Source organism: Triplophysa dalaica, chromosome 1 (assembly GCF_015846415.1).
Source record: "Triplophysa dalaica isolate WHDGS20190420 chromosome 1, ASM1584641v1, whole genome shotgun sequence".
In the NCBI taxonomy this organism is placed as follows: domain Eukaryota; kingdom Metazoa; phylum Chordata; class Actinopteri; order Cypriniformes; family Nemacheilidae; genus Triplophysa; species Triplophysa dalaica.
This window is the reverse complement of record NC_079542.1, coordinates 32420935-32438712: the sequence shown is the minus strand read 5'-3', so window position 1 is coordinate 32438712 and position 17778 is coordinate 32420935. Positions and strand designations below refer to the sequence as shown.

Below are 17778 nucleotides of genomic sequence, written 5' to 3'. Positions count from 1 at the left end.
AATTTCCCAGTGACCTCCAAAAGCTTACGTGTCTGCTTTTTTTGCTAACTGAAAAATGTTCAGAATTGTTTATATTTGGATATTTCTAGTAAATATTTCCTTTTTTTCCCGCATTCAAAGTTACATATTACAGTACAACTACATATTGAATGGACTCAAGAGTTATATACCTCCTATAGTATTCGTAAGTTTGGAAACAATATGTTGTCTTTATACTGTAATGTCACATTCGCTGTTGTTCGCTAATAAAATTTTAATGTTTCATTGCACATATAAAATGATAGATTGATATGTAATTTAGGAAGGAGTCCCTCACCAAAGGTTCATCTGTTCCATCCCTCACTTCACACGTGTATGACAGAAGGTGTAAATATAGACTACGGCTGTGATTTAAATTATTTGCATAACTTCCATTTGCTTTTTTTGTATTGGTGTCGTAGTTCACAATATGAAGAGCTGTTCACTTTGACGTAGCATATAAGTTATGCTTTTTAAAGCATTTCTGAATTTCTTCCAAAATGTGTCAGGGACATGTCCCAACACACACTGACCTTTGCTATTTGCTTGTCCTGGGATGATTCACCATCAGTGAAAACAGTTTCAACCTTTAAAGCAAACAGCAGAAAAAAAAGAAAACACACACAAACAGTTCATTTTAGTTATAATATTTAAAATCTGATTTGAATTTGGGCAGTAACTACACTTCATTAAACTTGTTAAAAAGCTAAAGGATTTTGTAGTGATGCCATATAGACAAACCATGCCAGAACCATTCAGTCAAATGTTTTCAAAAGACCAATTTTATTAGTTGTTTTACCTTTTTATTGTCTGTAGAATCTTCATCCACTACACAGAACGTGTTTTGCAAAATAAAGGTTTAGTTGATCTTAAAAGTTCCTCATGAAACCAAACAGCCTGACAAAGAATTTTTAATGTTTAATAGTGTGCTACAATGAACAAATAATGAGTATGGCAATGATTGAGAAACCTTCAGGGGAAGAAACTCACATTCTGCATGGGAAAATATAAAATCTTCTCAAGGCACTCAGGCCTAGCCTACTTAAAAAAGTCAGAAATTTATTATAAATGAATAAAACATTAATTGCACCATATAATATTGCATATGATATTTTATTTCTTTATGAAAGAAATCAGTTGGCATGATTCGACTTGGAAATCACTGCCCTGTCTTCCCAGAAGTAGTTGCACAACACAGGAATAACCCAGTCTTTGTACCAAACTATGTTCCAAATACAAACAGAGCTGGGAAAATCCATGACGTGTCCAATCGAAGGTGAATAAAACGTCTTGCAGAAACAGCAAGACCTGCATCCAACCTGCATTTGTGACTTGACTTCTCATAAAAAGAGGCAAGACACATGCATTTACTCTATCTACATGTGTTTAATATTTTAAATTTGATGTTGAAGTAAATTTTTTGGTGTTTACTTGTATTTGTTCAGATTTGCAGACATGAAGTTCATTCTTGCTGTGCTGGTGTTGGTTATGGTGGTGGGAGCTCAGGCGCAGTGGTACAACTTCCCGGGAGAAGCCATTGGAGGTCTTTTTGCAATTGCAGTTGCATCAGAGATAGCCTATAACCTAATCGATGGGATATGAACCGCCGTTTGTCACTCTTTGTTGTAGGTGCGAGCGACATGTGGCGAGCTTACAGTGATATGAGGGAGGCCAATTTTAAAAACTCAGACAAGTATTTTCATGCACGTGGGAACTATGATGCTGCAAAGAGAGGACCAGGAGGAAAATGGGCTGCCAAAGTCATCAGGTAGGCTGTGGGTTCTGTGGTTATTGGATGCTGATGTTGATGCCACTAACATACTGACATTTAATACTGTGGTAAACATTTGCTTTATGTAAAATGTATTAAGTGTACCTTACTTTGCAGTAAGTTAACTACACTAGCATATTTTGTCATGTGGGTGAGGTCACTTTTATTGCAATTATCAACAAAGGGTGACAAGAACAAAACTGTTTAAATCACAAAACATATAAAACACCCCTTCGTGTAGCGCTGGAAAGAATGATACAGGTTTGACATCAGAGTATCGAAAGAGCGCATCGTTTCACAAAATGTAGATGTCATACGCCGATTGGTGAGCGCAGCGCATACATAAAGCTTCTGCATACTTTAGCTAAAGAAAGCTAGTGCAGCCTTTTTAATGCTTAGACATGAAGTGTATTTTTGGTGTGTATGCAGTGATGGAAGAGAGTGGGTTCAAGGTTCGAGTGGTCGTGGGCATGAAGATTCTGAAGCTGACCAGAGAGCAAATCTCCACGGGCGTAACGGCGGAGATCCCAACGACTTCAGACCTGATGGACTCGACCGCAAATATTGAAGTGAAGACGACCGTCATCCCAAACGAGTCTCATTTTTATCCAACATATTTCAGTAGATTGCTGGCACTGCATTTAATAAAAGACAAATCAGAAATTGTATAATTCAGTTGTATTCTATCATTCAGTTGGAAGAGGGAAAAACTGAAAGGCTTACTTCATAGCAGCTCATGTGCCAAAGTTATGACCAACTCAGAAAAACTTGTTTCCAGAACATTTTACACTGAGATTCATAATTCCAATACAGGTTTTGTTTTGTTCTTTGGTTAACGCTGGAATTTTAAGTTTGGTATTTAGGACAATTTTTATGCCATTCAATAAACAGTTATCGCTAAATAATATTTGTTGAGTTGCATAATTCTTCATTATGAACTTGTGTCACGATTATTTTGCTTACCCATCACAAAATCTTAGTTCATATTTATAGACTGTGCTAGTAGAATTCAGTAATGGATGCCATTTATCTTTAATTTGTGGTACACATTTGTGACAGTATTCTGATCTGTTCTGACTATTTTCTTCTCTACTCTATATATATATATGAATGAATGATTCTGTATACCGTGTTAGGCTATATGAGACCAGTCTTTTTTTTGATTGCACTTATGCTTTAGTTGTACTTGTGCTGTCCCAATTGCTTCCATTACCTACCCCACTTGTAAGTCGCTTTGGTTAAAAGCGTCTGCTAAATGTAAATGTACTGAACACCATATGCGCAAATCTTTTAGTCAAACTCATTCAGCAAGACCTCCAGCCAAGACTACATCCAAAGGCCTCGACAACACACTTGAAAACAAACTGACAATAAAACATTACACAGCAAAATTTTTGTTATAAATTTATTTTGGTCCCAAGGAGACAGATTAATCAAAGAGTCCGAATCCCATGTCATCTTCGGATTCCTCAGACTCTTCTTTCTTCTCTTCTTTCTTCTCCACTGCTGTAAAGGGAAAGGACAAAGATGATCAATAATTAAGACGTTTAACCATTTCAGGAAAGTGTTATGAACAAGCAACATCTCAAATATTGGTTCTCAAACTGGGGGACTTGAGTTGGATCCAGGGGGCGCCACAGTATTGTGGCATTTTATGAAAATACAGAAATTTGTGATCATTTTAGTGCAACCAAACTTCGGAAAAATAAGACTATAAACCAAAGGAATTGATGTTCCAGCATAGTTTAATTATGTTTGGGTTTAAATAATTGCTGTTTAAGATCATAAGTCTTTATTTGGGGGGCACCAGAGCAATACACCCTACACAAAGGGGGCTTACAAATATGTTTCAGAACCACTGATTTAAAAAAACAATTTTTGGTTTTAAAAGCGTGTAAAATATATGTTTTTGAAATAAAAAAATATTTTGCTTCAGATTTTACACTTTAAGGGGTGGTTTCCTGGACAGGGATTTGATAAACACAAGACTAGGCCTTAGTGAAATTTGAACATTAAGGTAGATTTAACAAACAAATCTTACAAAAAAAAAACATTCCTATTGTGCCTTCCGATACAAAACAATGCCTCTCAAGTCAGTGCAAGCTGTTTTCAGTTCAGACAGCTCTTAATATTTATTTTAGTCTGGGACTAGTTTTAGCCGTGTACGGGAAACCACCCCTAGGTGACTAGGAGAGCCCAGACTATAGTATTGTGTAAAACACATAAGAGAAAGTTGAGAATCTCCAGACACTGGAGATCAGGAGGATCAGAATAAACAAATGCATATCAGCAAAAGAGAGACAGAAACAAGACATGAGAGAGAGAAAACTCACCTGCAGGGGCGGCAGCAGCTACTCCAGCTGGTGCAGCAGTGCTGGAAACTGCAACAGCGCCACCTGATGGCACACTGGCCAGTTTACTGAAGCCTGTTATACAGGGACAACAACACAGAGACAGATTCAGCATGAAATTCTGATTTAATTTGTACATAAGATATTTGCCACACTATTAAGAGGAAATGGAACACAAAATATTGCCATGTTGTGGCCAGGAAAACTCACATTTCTATCTGTGAGCTCAAGTAAAAATTCTGATGCAAGATTTTTAACTATTTAAATTGAGCTAACATTAGCTAGCTTGTCGAAAAAACATTACCCAAACTGGACATTTGACAAAGTTTCAATCTAAAACCAAAAACTATTGATTTATCGTTTGTTTGCTCCCATATTTTACGATTGGGTTCATTGGGCCAAAACGAATGACCCATGACAGGTTTTCTGTGTCCATAACACATCTTTTCCTGTTCTTTCTAAAGTTCATGACCAGTTTATCTATCAGTACACAATGTACATTAAACCTGTATGTATATTATTGGTGATTTGGAAGAAATATCATGCTACTCGATGTTAAACTGTGATTGCTATGGGAGAGATTTGAACAAAAAAAATAGGCGGTAGTCAACTGCGAGAGGTGCAGCATCCGGTCCAGTTAGGGAACACACACCTCACGTGGAGATACAGGGGAGCATACACGAGCAGTAGAGGAAACCATTCAGCCATGTTGTACTAAACTTCAATATAACGAAATAAATGTCAGTATGGTTTTTCCCTGCATCTACTATGTGCAGTATGCGGCAGGAAGAAATGGCAGGTTCAATTCACCATACCGCAGCTGAATTGTCAACGAGTGCAATATAGCATTTCTCAAAACCTGTTACTTAACACGATCGTACCTCTTTAAATATGCACAGAATATTAGCCAGCTCACACACGCTGCACGAGACAAATACAGTAATATTGCCCAAAAGCCCTCTCTTATGTGTATGCTGATTTTGTCAGAGGATGTCAATTCATGAAAGTGACTGCCGTTTAACATGTGGCACTAATGAATCACGTTTATTTACTAGTAAACATTTGCTTTCATGTCTGACAACAGAAAATTTCAATGAGAATGGCTTTATTGTGCGCTTTTAAAATACAATACGTGACAGTCCAAAGACTAGAAGCGAAAGTGCCAACAATAGTTTGACTGCACAAATGTGACGTAATAACGTTTTCTGTATGCTAATTAGTATGTCAAGTACTGTACAATCGCTGCATGATTCTGGATAAATTGAGGATCCCGATTCTTTAGTTTCAAATAGAGATTGCGATTCTTTTACGATTCTGAATGATGACAAAGTAAAACATAATTTACTAGAGGGTCTGACAAAAAATAGTTTATTTAGGTATGTAATATGTAGGACTTTGCTTCAAAATTATGACATATTTCATGGTTAACCTAAAGTCACTATGGTTAGAAATGTTCAACCACAAATTCCATAAGTAAACTTAAGTGTTTTTTCCATATTTTTTACTTTAGATCCAAAAGTTTAACTTCCCAAAGAACAGTTTTGTTGTCAGGCTGTATGTACTTTATATGTTGGTCTGTTATTTGGTGTTAGATTCATTTGGGCAGAGTAGGAGCTTGTAAACGCGTCTCATGCGTGCGAGTTGGCATCTCTCTGCGTTAATCCCAGTACTTCTGTGATCATTTGACACAGAAATAATGACAGTGTGTGTTTTGAAAAGACTGTGACGTCGTTACATACCTTATAATAATTTTAACTTCTACGGCAGCAACAGCAAATATTGAAGTGTTATGATTTTAGTTTGAGGTGTAAGTTAAGACACACTAGAATCGTTGATTTTCCTTAATGAGATCGTCTGGTGTTCGAATCGAGATCTTTTAACAATTAATCGTTCAGCTCTAATGTCAAGAATCGATAGTGAGGGACCAAACGATTCCCACCGCTAGAAAATCCACCAATAATGACATATAGATCCATCACCCTGTTATAAAGCTTCATAAATCAAGCAGAGCGTTTCTTATCCACATAAACAGCAGGTATTCGTTTACCAGGTAGTTTTGGTCTCTGAAATGCGGATATCAAACAAAATGAACACTGGACAGCGACTTCGAGATCATCTTACCCTGGGCAATCACTTCCTCCACATTTTTGCCACTGAGCTCCGAGACAACCTACAGACAAACAGGCAAACATTAAAGACAAATGAAACAAACAGTACTCTTACATATCACACTCTTCAGACATACCTTTCCCATGCGAGTGTCATCGGACTCGATGCCGACGCTTTCCAGAATCTTCTTGATGTCACCTGTGCTGGGGCTCTCTTTGCCTCCGAGGGCAGCGAGAAGGTAAGCGGCTACGTAACGCATCCTGCCACAAAGTGAGACATGGTCTACATTAACATTACATTTAGGCATTTGGCAGACGCTTTTATCCATAGCGACTTACATTGCTTTATCCTATACATTTTACATAGGTATCTGCAATCCCCTGGGATCGAACCCACAACCTTGCGTGGTTAACGCAAAAGTTATACTTGCATAAAAAGTGATCAGAAATTGAAACAAAACGAATGTTCATGCATACTTATTACATATACTAGCCGTCTTCAAGACATTAGACAGGACAAAATATATAAACAAACTTTAAAAAAGTAAAAAATTCTAAACCCTAGCAGACAATTGGGCTGATTTTGTGTCGAGACAATGACGGGGATCATCTGATAACGTCACTAAACTTTAACACATGCGAGTTACTTGTAAACGTTTGGATATCGTGCTGAAGCGTTGGATCACTTTATACTATTTATCCCAAACACACACACGTCGTACGAGCGTCAGTAACGTAAATTCACGTATACGGCACATGGCACTAGTGCTGCTAGCTCACAATAATCAAACTGAGCACTTGTTGGTGGGTAATGTGTGAAAGATGAGCCTCCGTGAGTCTTTATAAATATATTTTTCTGCGTCTGAAACGGCTACATGTTTGTTAAACGATGTTTTTTCACTCACTTTGCAGAGAGGTAGAGTCTCGCGTGTTCAGTAGCGGGCTCGTGCGGGCAGAAAGGAAGCGGAAACGCGGCGAGAAACGGAAAACAGAGACGAACGACAACGTCACACTGGAGGAGCAAACCGATTGGTCGAGGAGCACGTCAATCACGAGGACGAGGGACGGAGCATGGGCACGCTTGAAAATAAATATGATTATAAATACGGTTAAATTAACATGATATGGTTATTGTTTTGTCTTGATTTTAAGCACCATATTTCTTTTTTATATTTAAAGCCAACGTTTTTGCATAATGAAAATGTTACTTAACCAGCGTTTACTAAACTTGGCCAGCAGAGGTCGCTGTTTATCATAAGTGTATATAAACAACAGCACTCTGTAAAATCGCTGCTCTTTGACTCAAACACCATCGTTTTCACTTCACAGCTTATTAACGGAGTTTTAAGGTAATTATATTTGCAATATCCTATCAGATTAATACTAAACTGTACTGATCTATTTTTGTCTCACATTATGGAATTTACATTTGCATTTTTTCATCTCAATCAGATAAAGTTTATTAAAGGTTGATTCTACTATTTGTGTATCAAGAGCTATAGACCTGTGCAAATATCTTTCAGCCATTTGGACATGCTTTAGATATAAGTAGTTTAGAGTACTTAAATAACCGAGTGATAATACAAGATCAATAAAGGGGGCTGACATTAGGATCATTTCAGTAAAGTGTGTCCTTCCTGATGCCTTAAAACTTTAGTGTTTTTTATTATAAATTATTTAAAATTGTACTGATGTTAAAAAAGTACACCCTAAGAAATTCTGTTTTCTTTCTTCATCACATTTTAATGATATCTGGTTATCGTACAAGACACAATGTAGAAACTGGCTTGAATGTACATCTGGAATGTATGAGAATGAACGTTTCTATCTTTTTCTCACACAAAGCTATCAATTGACATTGAAAGACTATTTTTTAAATAAAGAAATTATAAATCAGCTATTATAAGGAGAGAGGAAATATTTCTTTGTGTCTATCGTCTCATTCATGAAAACAGTTTGGCTTGTGAATTAATCTGCCAATTTTATCAACTAACACACACACAAACTGACCAGACCGCACAGCCAATCATAAATCTAGACTTTGAACACACAGACTTCCTTTTCTGGAAAAATTTGAGGAAAGGCATGTGAGGACTGTGAGTTCCTTTTTGGTTTCTGCTCTCATATTCTCATCTTCCCTCACAAGTCCCATTTCCTCTGTGTCCTTTTTGAACAGCCTTATTTACTTTCACTCTTTCTTCTCTCATACACTAGCAGCCGTGTTCCTGTAAACCTCATCAATGGATGGGATTGGGTTTCTGAACATAATCTCTCAATGGGATGCATTGTGGGGGACTGGCTGTGGATTCGGGAAAAATTTGAGTCCGCTGGATTTGGCTGCGTTTTATTTGTCCTGTCATTCAGCAGGCTTGTTATAGCTGCGGTGCACAGAACGGAGAAAAAAAAAACATCAAAGCCAAGGCCTCATTGTTATCAGCAATTTATGACTATAAATACTGTAAATTGAAATCAGGTTGAATATTGTGGTAAGAAATGTCAGATTGATAAGGTTGAAAAAAGCATAAAAGATAAGGTTGGGCAGCTGAATTTTGAAGCATGAGGTAGACTATCGTGTCCTTCACCTAACACACATTCACAATCTGATTTTACTGGGTCAAAGTGGTGACCCCAGAGGGATACAGAACAAAAAGGTTTCCATTGTCTGTATGGTTTTTCAGGATGTCTTTCTTTCAGAAATCAGTGTTATATTTTCACTAATGGACCGAGAGACTGAATGTGACTGATTCCAGCTCCATCATTAATCCTGCGTGCTGTCTCTCTGAAGTGATGATCTCGCTGCAGGTTTTGAAGTCCGGAAAACATTGTGGTGTTTGTAGTCAGCAGTTGCCATGGTTACAGAGATGTACATTTATGAAACCATGCTTCAAGCGATATAACTTGTGTTGCATTAATTAAGTTTCTTTTTTGTGTGATTCCCACATTTATTTGAATGGCGTTGTTTTACATCCTACCTCCAATTTCTGGTTTGCGAGGGGCGTAAACAAATTTAAATCAAGCTCATGAATATGATGTTTTTCGTGTTTAAACAACTGACCAGGGCTAGGTTTGTGAGTTTTAAATCCTGTGCACGACCAACCATTTGTCAAGATATTATTATCTATGCAATTGATAATATGTGACCCTGGATCACAAAACCAGTCTTAAGTTGCAAGGGACCATTTTTAGTAAAAGCCAAAAATGCATTGTAAGGGTCAAAATTATAATTTTTTCTTTTATGCCCAAAATCATGAAGATATCAAGTAAAGATCATGTTCCGTGAAGATATTTTGTAAATTTCCTTTTGTAAATATATCAAAACTTTGTTTTTGTGAGTGGGTGACCAGTAACAGCGCCTCTTATTAGCAACTTCAAAGGCAATTTTCTCAATATTTTGCACCCTCAGATTCCAGATATTTAAACAGTTATATCTCCACCAGATATTATCATAACCTAATAACCCATACATCAATAGAAAGCTTAATTATTCAGCTTTCAAATGATGTAAAATATCGATTTCGAAAAATTTACCCATAAGACTGGTTTGTTGTCCAGGGTCACATATATACATTTATATTAAAACATTTTTCATTGGATAAATATCTGCAAAAATAAAAAACTGATAAACATGAAGGGCGACCAATATTTAAGATTGAAATATTTTTTTTAGAAATCTATAGATGCAAAGTTTCTGCCTGAAAGTGATGGTGCTAAATAATAAATTAGTAGTGAAGTAAGAAGTAAACCTCTGTGACGCATGACATCCCAATATTTGCTATTACCATTCATATGCAGTGATAAAAGCCCATAATACAATCCCATAAGCAGTGATAAGATTTTATTATTACTTTACAGGTATCACACCTTAAATTCAGACAGAGGCAATCAGTTTTGTTCCTGTATCTTCTCTCTGGCTGTGATGGACTCCAATGATGATTAAATACTGAAACAGTTGAAGAAATTTCAATATCATTAACAGCAAACTCAATTTTCATCATCTTTTAAGAGTGAAATTCTCATTGTCATTGTAACTAACAGGTAGCTGTGTGACAGCTGTAACAGCTGTGACATTAATAACATCATTATCAATTTTTCAATGGCTGACAAGCAGATTAGGTGAGTTTCATCCAAATTCCTTTAAAGGCAAGTCTTACTATAATAACTTACAATTTCACACAATAGAGCAGATCTGCATATCCAGTGACGGTAATGGTTTTCTTTCACGCAGTAGACTAATGTGTGCTGCGTTGTTTCAGTCTGTCGGCTAAACTCATCAACGGAGGTATAGCCGGATTGATCGGCGTCACTTGCGTGTTTCCGATTGACCTGGCGAAAACACGCCTCCAAAACCAGCGAAACGGATCTCGCATCTACACTTGCATGTACGTCTCTGTCTCATTCAGGAGCTGTGAGTTGACAAATCATCAGATTAATGATTGTGTGCTTGTTTATGTGTGGGAATGTGTTTCATTACAGGTCTGACTGCCTCTTAAAAACCATCCGATCAGAAGGTTTATTTGGAATATATAGAGGTACGTTGCTGTGTGTTATAGTGTGTTTGTCTCTAGGAAGGTTTGAGATCATTTGAGATTTTTTTGTGCTTGGACAAAACTCCACCTTCGGTTTGTGTATGACAAATTTTCAGGCGCTGCAGTTAATCTGACGCTGGTTACCCCAGAAAAGGCCATCAAGCTTGCCGCCAATGACTTTTTTAGACATCAGCTCTCCAAAGATGGGTAAGAGAAGAAATGACACTTCAATGATAGTTCTCCCAAATGTAAATAATCTTTCATTTGACATATTTAGAGATTTTTCACATGGTCAAATAAAGAAATATAAATAGTTTGTGTAAAATGACATGAAGAATATGTCCTTTTCATTATACCTAAGTGTTATTTTATGTTTTTTTTTAAATTGAAAATCCTTTTTTGCTTTGGACAAAATGTAGGTCAGACAAAGTCACTGAAGCTATATCTTATTTTTAAACTGATCAACTGCAGTGCACTCTTATATTTGCACTTGGGTTTTTTAACATGATGTTGTTCATTCATAGCTAAAACCCCTTAGCTGTGCTGAGCATCTAGATGTTGACAGAAAGCTAGAATGCTAAATTATTGATTAATACAGTCCAGAAGATGGGGATGAATTATTGAATTGTGTGCATAACTGTGTGCTGATGATGTCATCACACATTCGGTAACACACCCTAAAGCTTCTTGTTTACTGAAGAAACAGAGTGATCATCATCAAAAAATGATAAATTCTCACTCTCTCTCACAGGCAGACGTTGACGCTGGTTAGAGAAATGTTAGCTGGATGCGGGGCGGGTACCTGCCAGGTTAGTCGTTCTCTGTCCTGTACCCATATGATATGCATTGCCTCTCAGACACACACATAAAACATTAGTTTTGCCTGTGTTTAATGTATTTGTAAAAAAAAGCCTTCATTAAAAAAATGTATAGCATTGTTTCAGAAATACAGTTTTGTACATTCACATTAGATGAAGATTCCTAATAATGTTTTATTGATTATATTTAGGTATTTCATAGGACGCCTATGTGGGCCATCATGTTAAGATCACATGAACAGTTGTGTATTTAAATGATTTACAAATAGCAATATAAAACAACAACGTATACAGCAAACACACACAACAAACAAGAAAACTAAAATACCTATTGACGAAACAAGAACTGGAGAATGATTTTGGCTGACAGCACATAAATTTGTTGGGAATGACTGCGAGAATGTTTATTTTATTGATGAGTTGAGTCTGAGACTGAGAACAACAAAAGACAAACAACCTGCTCTAGCGTGAAGCGCGAGGATAAATTGCAGCCAACAAAATATAAAGGATTAATGAGTGCACCTTAGTAATGAGTTTCCTCATTACTTTTACATTATACATGTTCTCAAATACAATTTAATCATAAAGGGATAGTTGATACATAAAATACAAATTCTGTCCTTGTCATGACATTTAAAACCTGTATGTGAATCTTTTTTCTGGAGATATTTTGACAAATGCCTCAAAATGTGTGGTTTTGTGTCAAAAGTAAATGGACGTTAATGGGGTTCAATGTTGTTTGGTCAGCAATATTCTTCAAAATATCTTCTTTTCAGTTCTGCAAAAAAAAAAGAAACATGGGTGTGAAATGACATGGGAATGAGTTTGCGTAATTTGCGTTTTGGCAGGTGATCATAACGACTCCTATGGAGATGCTTAAGATCCAGATGCAAGATGCCGGCAGGATAGGTGAATTAAACACCCCCTATGTCTTCATGTGTAATTAACATGTATTATCAATGACGTCTCATTTATCATATCTGACAGAAATATGTATATTTAGCATTTTTAATGAAACGTCTCTTGGGTGCCCAGTCAGAGAGAATGACTCAATACAAATATTTCAGTTCTGGCTAATTTTGGCAAATGATATGGGCCTTCTAAACATATGGACAATTTACATACTATACACATTAAACATAATTAAAAGTCCATAAATAGCATGAGTAGTATTGTGCCTTTGACAGAGGCCCGGAGGAAGCTGAGTGGCCAGCGGTGCGGAGGAGGAGAGGTCAAAGTCAGCCTCGTTCAGGTGAAATCTCCCACTGCCCTCCAGCTCTCTAGAGATCTGCTGAAGGACAAAGGCATCGCTGGTCTATATAAGGGACTGGGGGCTACTCTGTTAAGGTAGTTCAGTCATTCAATCTGTGCGACATAATGTGTCCCGCTCGTCCTTTATCTCTCTGTGGTGTGTGTGTGTTTGTGTCTCTCTCTCTCCCTCAGGGATGTGCCCTTTTCCATCATTTACTTCCCACTGTTTGCTAACCTGAACAGCCTGGGCAGCAGGAACGCTGATGGTTCGGCTCCGTTCTACATCTCATTCCTGTCCGGCTGTCTCGCAGGCTGCACTGCAGCTGTTGCTGTCAACCCTGTGGACGGTAAGATGGTCTGCGCTGAATGATATAACCAGCAGCAGTACAATTTTAAGCACCACTGACCGAAAGCAAATGGACGAATTTTAAAGAAACCAAAAAAGGAGGTGGTATCTGGCAAGAATACGAGGACTTAGTATTATTTAGTTGCCTTAGCAATAAAGAAAAGTAAGCTAAAATAAATGACAACTAAACTCAAACTAAAGCTAAAATAGAAATATATCAAATTTATATAGCAATACATAAATAAACAAATTAATTAAAAATTATTTAATAAACATATGAAGCTATTAATCACAAGTTATATTTTTAAATAATTCATGAAAAAGAAATAACCGAAAAACAACTTTCTAAATAATTAACTAAATAAATACAGAAAATAACAAAAGGTCATTACAAAGTGCTGGAAATGTATGTGAACTAACATGAAACCTTAAAATCTAATTCAAAGTATTGTTCAAACTACAAAAGAAAAACTAAGCACAAACATCAACTTCGGGGGTTAATAAATGTTTTTGTGAAGAAAAACAATACATTTGTGAGGGAAAATGGTTCGTACTTTCACCTATTTAGATAAATTTCAATGTAAACAAAGTGACAAATTAAAATAAGATACAAGGGGTAAATCATTGCGTCAATATCTACATATCTCATTTGTAAATGATGTAAAATGTAATTTATGGGTGACTTTAATGGTACAATTCAAATGTTTGGCTAAAATATTATAAATTACGTAGAAAATAAAGTTTTAAACCTAAATTTTTGCTATTTTACGTGTCTAATACATGCATGGGCAACTTTTAACACACCAAAGACACAGAAAACATATTAGCGCCATATGACCCCTTTTATAGACATTTCACATGAAAGAAATGAAAACTGTGATACTGCGTTAGACTAATCTTTCTTTATTATTACAATATTTTCACGATATCATGCAGTGTCTGAGAGACGAAACAATCATGTACTGTGAATGAAACTGATTTGGGTGTATTGTACTGTATGTGTCTGTATGTGTATGGGCTCTAGTGATAAAGACCAGACTTCAATCTATGACCTGTGGATCTCAAGAAGACATGTACAGTGGAGTAAAAGACTGTATCAGGTGATTTTAATTTATTCATATGGTTCATCTAGACAGTCGCTAAAGAATCGGATTAAAGGGCAGATCACACTAGGCACACTAGACTTTGTGCTCTACTGACTTTCATTCATGTTTCTGCAAATATAAAAGACCAACAAAGGCAAGAGGTTGAGTATTTTTACATTGTTATTTTTCGTTGTTATATTTTTTGTTATATATTTAAACAGAGCAGGAATAGGCAAAATTTTGTTTTTACTTTTTACTTTCACTATCCAACATATTCCTTAGGCTCTGCATCAAAGCAACTGAAAACACCAGTCGTTCATTATAGTGGGATTTTTCTTTTTAAAAATTCTGCAGCTGTATACATTCAGAGAGAGAATTTACTTTGCCTATTTTATTATGTTTGTCTTTCTCTTTAAACAGTAAGATTCTTTGTAAGGAGGGTCCTGCTGCATTCCTGAAGGGGGCGTACTGTCGCGCACTGGTCATCGCCCCACTTTTCGGGATTGCTCAGGTGATTTACTTCCTCGGAGCTGGTGAATTTGTTCTCAGTCTTCTGTCGGTACAGAAACAATGAACCCCCACTGTGTTTGGAAGTGCTGATCTCTGCATTCAAACTATCATCATAGATGTTAAGTTATCTCATTTTACACTTAGTTGTAGCTCTAAAAGTAAAAACATTTTAGCTTTTAAATTGATTCAAAGGGATGTGGATTTTCTCTTTAGTAAATTTCATCACCAGTTTTTTTAATTACCTGTTTAATCAGTGTTCTCAGTCATAAGGATACGTCCTAAATCTTGTTTTATATGTAATGATCGGTATATTCACTTTAATCGCCTGAATGAAGATTTCTAAGTTCAAATGTACTCTTTAAAAGTTCTTCATTGTACTTTTTTGGCTGACCTTTAACATCTGAAGGACATTTCAGTTTCACAAAAGGTTTTGGTTAAAATAACCTCTTAAGACATTAAAAAGTAAAAATGAAAAGGTTTTATGAAGAACCTTTTGTCGCTCCTTTTTTGTACTGCATAAAAATGCATGAGCAAAGTACAATTTCTCAATATCCTTGTTTTATTACTATATTTAAGTAAGTCCACCATTTTTGTCTGGTACGAGATAACAGTTTATATTTATCATTAGAGCTGGACTGTTGTAATACTCTAGATATATGTCTGTGATCATGAAACAAGTGCTACAAACCAGAAGACAATCGTCCATAAAAAACTGTTGTTCCAGGTGTGCCTTCATGTTATTTCATTGATGATCCTCCTAGGGTCCTGTGACTATGTGGGTCCCGAAACTCCTGTACATTTATCAATAAATATTCTGAGTTGTATACACAATATGTTTCAAGAGAAATAATCAAATATATGATGTCCATCAAAATACAGTAAATGTAGTCTATGTCATATCCTATAATGAAACACGTTTGTTTGATCTATATGTAATATAACTGTTTTCACAAGATTTATATCATTAATTGTAATTGGAAAAGGAGATTTTCTTCATATCTTTTGCCTGTTTTTCCATTCAGTGTATTGTCCTAAAAGCAGCGATACCACTCGCTAGGTTTTAGCAGAAAAAAATAACTTGCTGGGTTTTATGAAAAATAAAGAGATTGTGGGATCTGTGGCCCAGCACACATGCTGCTAAGCACTCAAGCAGATGGAGAGAAGCAGTAGAAAAGCATTGATTGCAGGGCAGGTGATTGTATCGCCAGGGGCTTTGATCATGTTTAGTATTCGGACCACAGAGCCACCTTCCATAGCAGACTTTAATAGCCTTCACATCGTACTGTCCAAAGAGACATCTTTGGTAACTATTTTCATCCTCTCTCTCTCGTGTCATATCTCGGATGTAATCAAACCCTCATCTCTGAGAAATGTTCTGTTTCCCTGTTGCCCACCGTCATTGATCTCTGCGTGATTTGCTGTGCCGAGACTATCACTGCATTGGACAGAATTGTTGGTGTCGCAAACGTATTCTGTAAGATCCGTTTCATCTCGATATTATAGCCCCAAAATGGCCGTGCTTGTCGGTGCTCTGATTGCAAACTCGCAGAAATAACACAGAGCCAGCGGACAAGACACTAGGCGCACAGCGGCTGTAATAACTCTGCCAGTGTTTTTTGGTGCCTTCGGGAATATGTGTCCACCATCTAGATTCTCTTCAGATTTGACTATTCTGCGTTGTGGTCGTAACGAAGGGAGGCTGAGATTTTTACGTCTGGCCCAAAAGCTGCTTTGTAACCCAGATCCAAAATTGATGTGTGGAACTCTGGCGTTACATTGACACTAGGGCTGCGTATGTGCGGCTTTGTTGTGAAAGACACGTACGATGGTTACGATTGTGTGTGCAATCCTATAGCTTTTCTGTAGCTCAGTGGTAAGAGCATTGCGTTAACAACGTAAGGTTGTGGGTTCGATCCCAGGGGATTGCACATACCTATGTAAAAATGTAAAGGATAATGAAATGTAAGTCGCTTTGGATAAAAGCATCTGCCAAATGCATAAATGTAAAATGTATGAATACATGAATGTGCTGTTGGGTTGGAATTTGTTTAAGTATACAACTTGGCCATGTCCTGTAACTCAGATCAGATGAATGATCGAGCTGTCTCATAAGCTTCAGAGCTCTTCCATCTAATGTTAAGTTTCATGCGAACCCTACGGGCAAATAGTTGCACAGTTTTTTAACTCGGGGGTTCCCAAACATTTCAGCCTGCGACCCCCAAAATAACTGTGCGAGTGAATCGAGACCCCCACCATCCTTGGAGGTGGTTTAAGTTAGATATGCAAACGTTGCGCGCAAATGTACACATGCACCTATTCTACCCAAACGCGCATAATGACAACACAAAAGAGCACAGCCTAAGACAATATTATTTTATTGTTATTTACTCATTACTTGACAAGTTTTTATACATAAACTTTGAACTATTACTACAGATGGACGAATTTGTGGATGTGCCTCTTTTCGTTCCTTAGTTCTCCGCCCTCCTCCGCTGGCCTCCCTGCATTGTCTTTGGTCGATATTAATCAACGTTTCATTTACAAATATGAATATCCTAAATTTAAAGCATGAAAAATAATCTGCGTGCACATGGGACTGTTTAACGTAGTGCTTGAAAATGACACCTAATGCGGTTTCTAATGTCGTTAATGTGACGTAATCACCTCAGGGGTCATGATTGAGGGGGAGGGAATTCCTAAGGCTGATGGCTTTTTATTTACCTGGTCTTATTTTGAACTTAACTAATATATTTATATGTTGTTATACTTATTGATTACATACATTGTGTCTAATTAAAAAAAAAGATTTCTTGAAATCATCTTGCGACACTGCCCTCATGGCCTAGCGACCCCCCCTGAGGGAACACCTGGTTTAAATATGTGATGTGCACCGTGAGGAAGGTGAAGCTGTAGATCAAGGCTGAAAAATTACCCAGACCCTCATGCTTGATTACTCATGAAAACAGTGCAAGATGAAAGGCACGCTTGTTGACT

At 36.9% G+C, this 17778-nt stretch overlaps 3 protein-coding genes across 5 annotated transcripts; 2 read left to right on the top strand and 1 right to left on the bottom strand.

Annotated features, from left to right (window-relative positions):
* The first annotated feature begins 1309 nt into the window (after positions 1-1309).
* On the top strand, positions 1310-2696 carry LOC130429336 (amyloid protein A-like). Its single transcript, XM_056757870.1, has 4 exons — positions 1310-1370; positions 1464-1561; positions 1648-1786; positions 2219-2696. Exons 2-4 carry the CDS (start codon positions 1474-1476, stop codon positions 2355-2357), a joined length of 366 nt encoding a protein of 121 aa, XP_056613848.1. The 5' UTR covers positions 1310-1370; positions 1464-1473; the 3' UTR covers positions 2358-2696.
* Positions 2697-3180: 484 nt separating this feature from the next.
* On the bottom strand, positions 3181-7272 carry rplp2l (ribosomal protein, large P2, like). Its single transcript, XM_056757970.1, has 5 exons — positions 7154-7272; positions 6386-6509; positions 6262-6310; positions 4123-4215; positions 3181-3295 (listed from the first exon to the last, which is right to left on the bottom strand). The coding sequence occupies exons 2-5, from the start codon at positions 6506-6508 to the stop codon at positions 3219-3221; spliced, it is 342 nt and encodes a 113-aa protein (XP_056613948.1). The 5' UTR covers position 6509; positions 7154-7272; the 3' UTR covers positions 3181-3218.
* Positions 7273-7531: 259 nt separating this feature from the next.
* On the top strand, positions 7532-15497 carry slc25a22b (solute carrier family 25 member 22b). Of its 3 annotated transcripts, none has more exons than XM_056751019.1 (11): positions 7532-7597; positions 10284-10361; positions 10502-10627; positions 10722-10777; positions 10891-10981; positions 11526-11583; positions 12441-12501; positions 12780-12939; positions 13036-13190; positions 14214-14289; positions 14695-15497. In XM_056751019.1, exons 2-11 carry the CDS (start codon positions 10342-10344, stop codon positions 14846-14848), a joined length of 957 nt encoding a protein of 318 aa, XP_056606997.1. In that variant the 5' UTR covers positions 7532-7597; positions 10284-10341; the 3' UTR covers positions 14849-15497. The 3 variants fall into 3 exon arrangements, with proteins under 3 accessions (XP_056606997.1, XP_056607004.1, XP_056607012.1); XM_056751026.1 differs by having other exon boundaries at positions 7556-7597; positions 10101-10361; XM_056751034.1 differs by having other exon boundaries at positions 7556-7597; positions 10101-10361; positions 10474-10627.
* Positions 15498-17778: the final 2281 nt, after the last annotated feature.

What these genes read in the sequence shown, in the direction of transcription:
- LOC130429336 (XM_056757870.1), top strand. Translation starts at nt 1,474, where the DNA reads ATGAAGTTCATTCTTGCTGTGCTGGTGTTGGTTATGGTGGTGGGAGCT. An exon ending in CCCGGGAGAAGCCATTGGAG is followed by an intron (nt 1,562 to 1,647) that starts GTCTTTTTGCAA and finishes TCTTTGTTGTAG; the next exon opens with GTGCGAGCGACATGTGGCGA. An exon ending in TGGGCTGCCAAAGTCATCAG is followed by an intron (nt 1,787 to 2,218) that starts GTAGGCTGTGGG and finishes GTGTGTATGCAG; the next exon opens with TGATGGAAGAGAGTGGGTTC.
- rplp2l (XM_056757970.1), bottom strand. Translation starts at nt 6,508, where the DNA reads ATGCGTTACGTAGCCGCTTACCTTCTCGCTGCCCTCGGAGGCAAAGAG. An exon ending in ATGACACTCGCATGGGAAAG is followed by an intron (nt 6,311 to 6,385) that starts GTATGTCTGAAG and finishes GTTTGTCTGTAG; the next exon opens with GTTGTCTCGGAGCTCAGTGG. An exon ending in GGAGGAAGTGATTGCCCAGG is followed by an intron (nt 4,216 to 6,261) that starts GTAAGATGATCT and finishes CCTGTATAACAG; the next exon opens with GCTTCAGTAAACTGGCCAGT.
- slc25a22b (XM_056751019.1), top strand. Translation starts at nt 10,342, where the DNA reads ATGGCTGACAAGCAGATTAG. An exon ending in TTTATTTGGAATATATAGAG is followed by an intron (nt 10,778 to 10,890) that starts GTACGTTGCTGT and finishes ACAAATTTTCAG; the next exon opens with GCGCTGCAGTTAATCTGACG. An exon ending in CATCAGCTCTCCAAAGATGG is followed by an intron (nt 10,982 to 11,525) that starts GTAAGAGAAGAA and finishes TCTCTCTCACAG; the next exon opens with GCAGACGTTGACGCTGGTTA.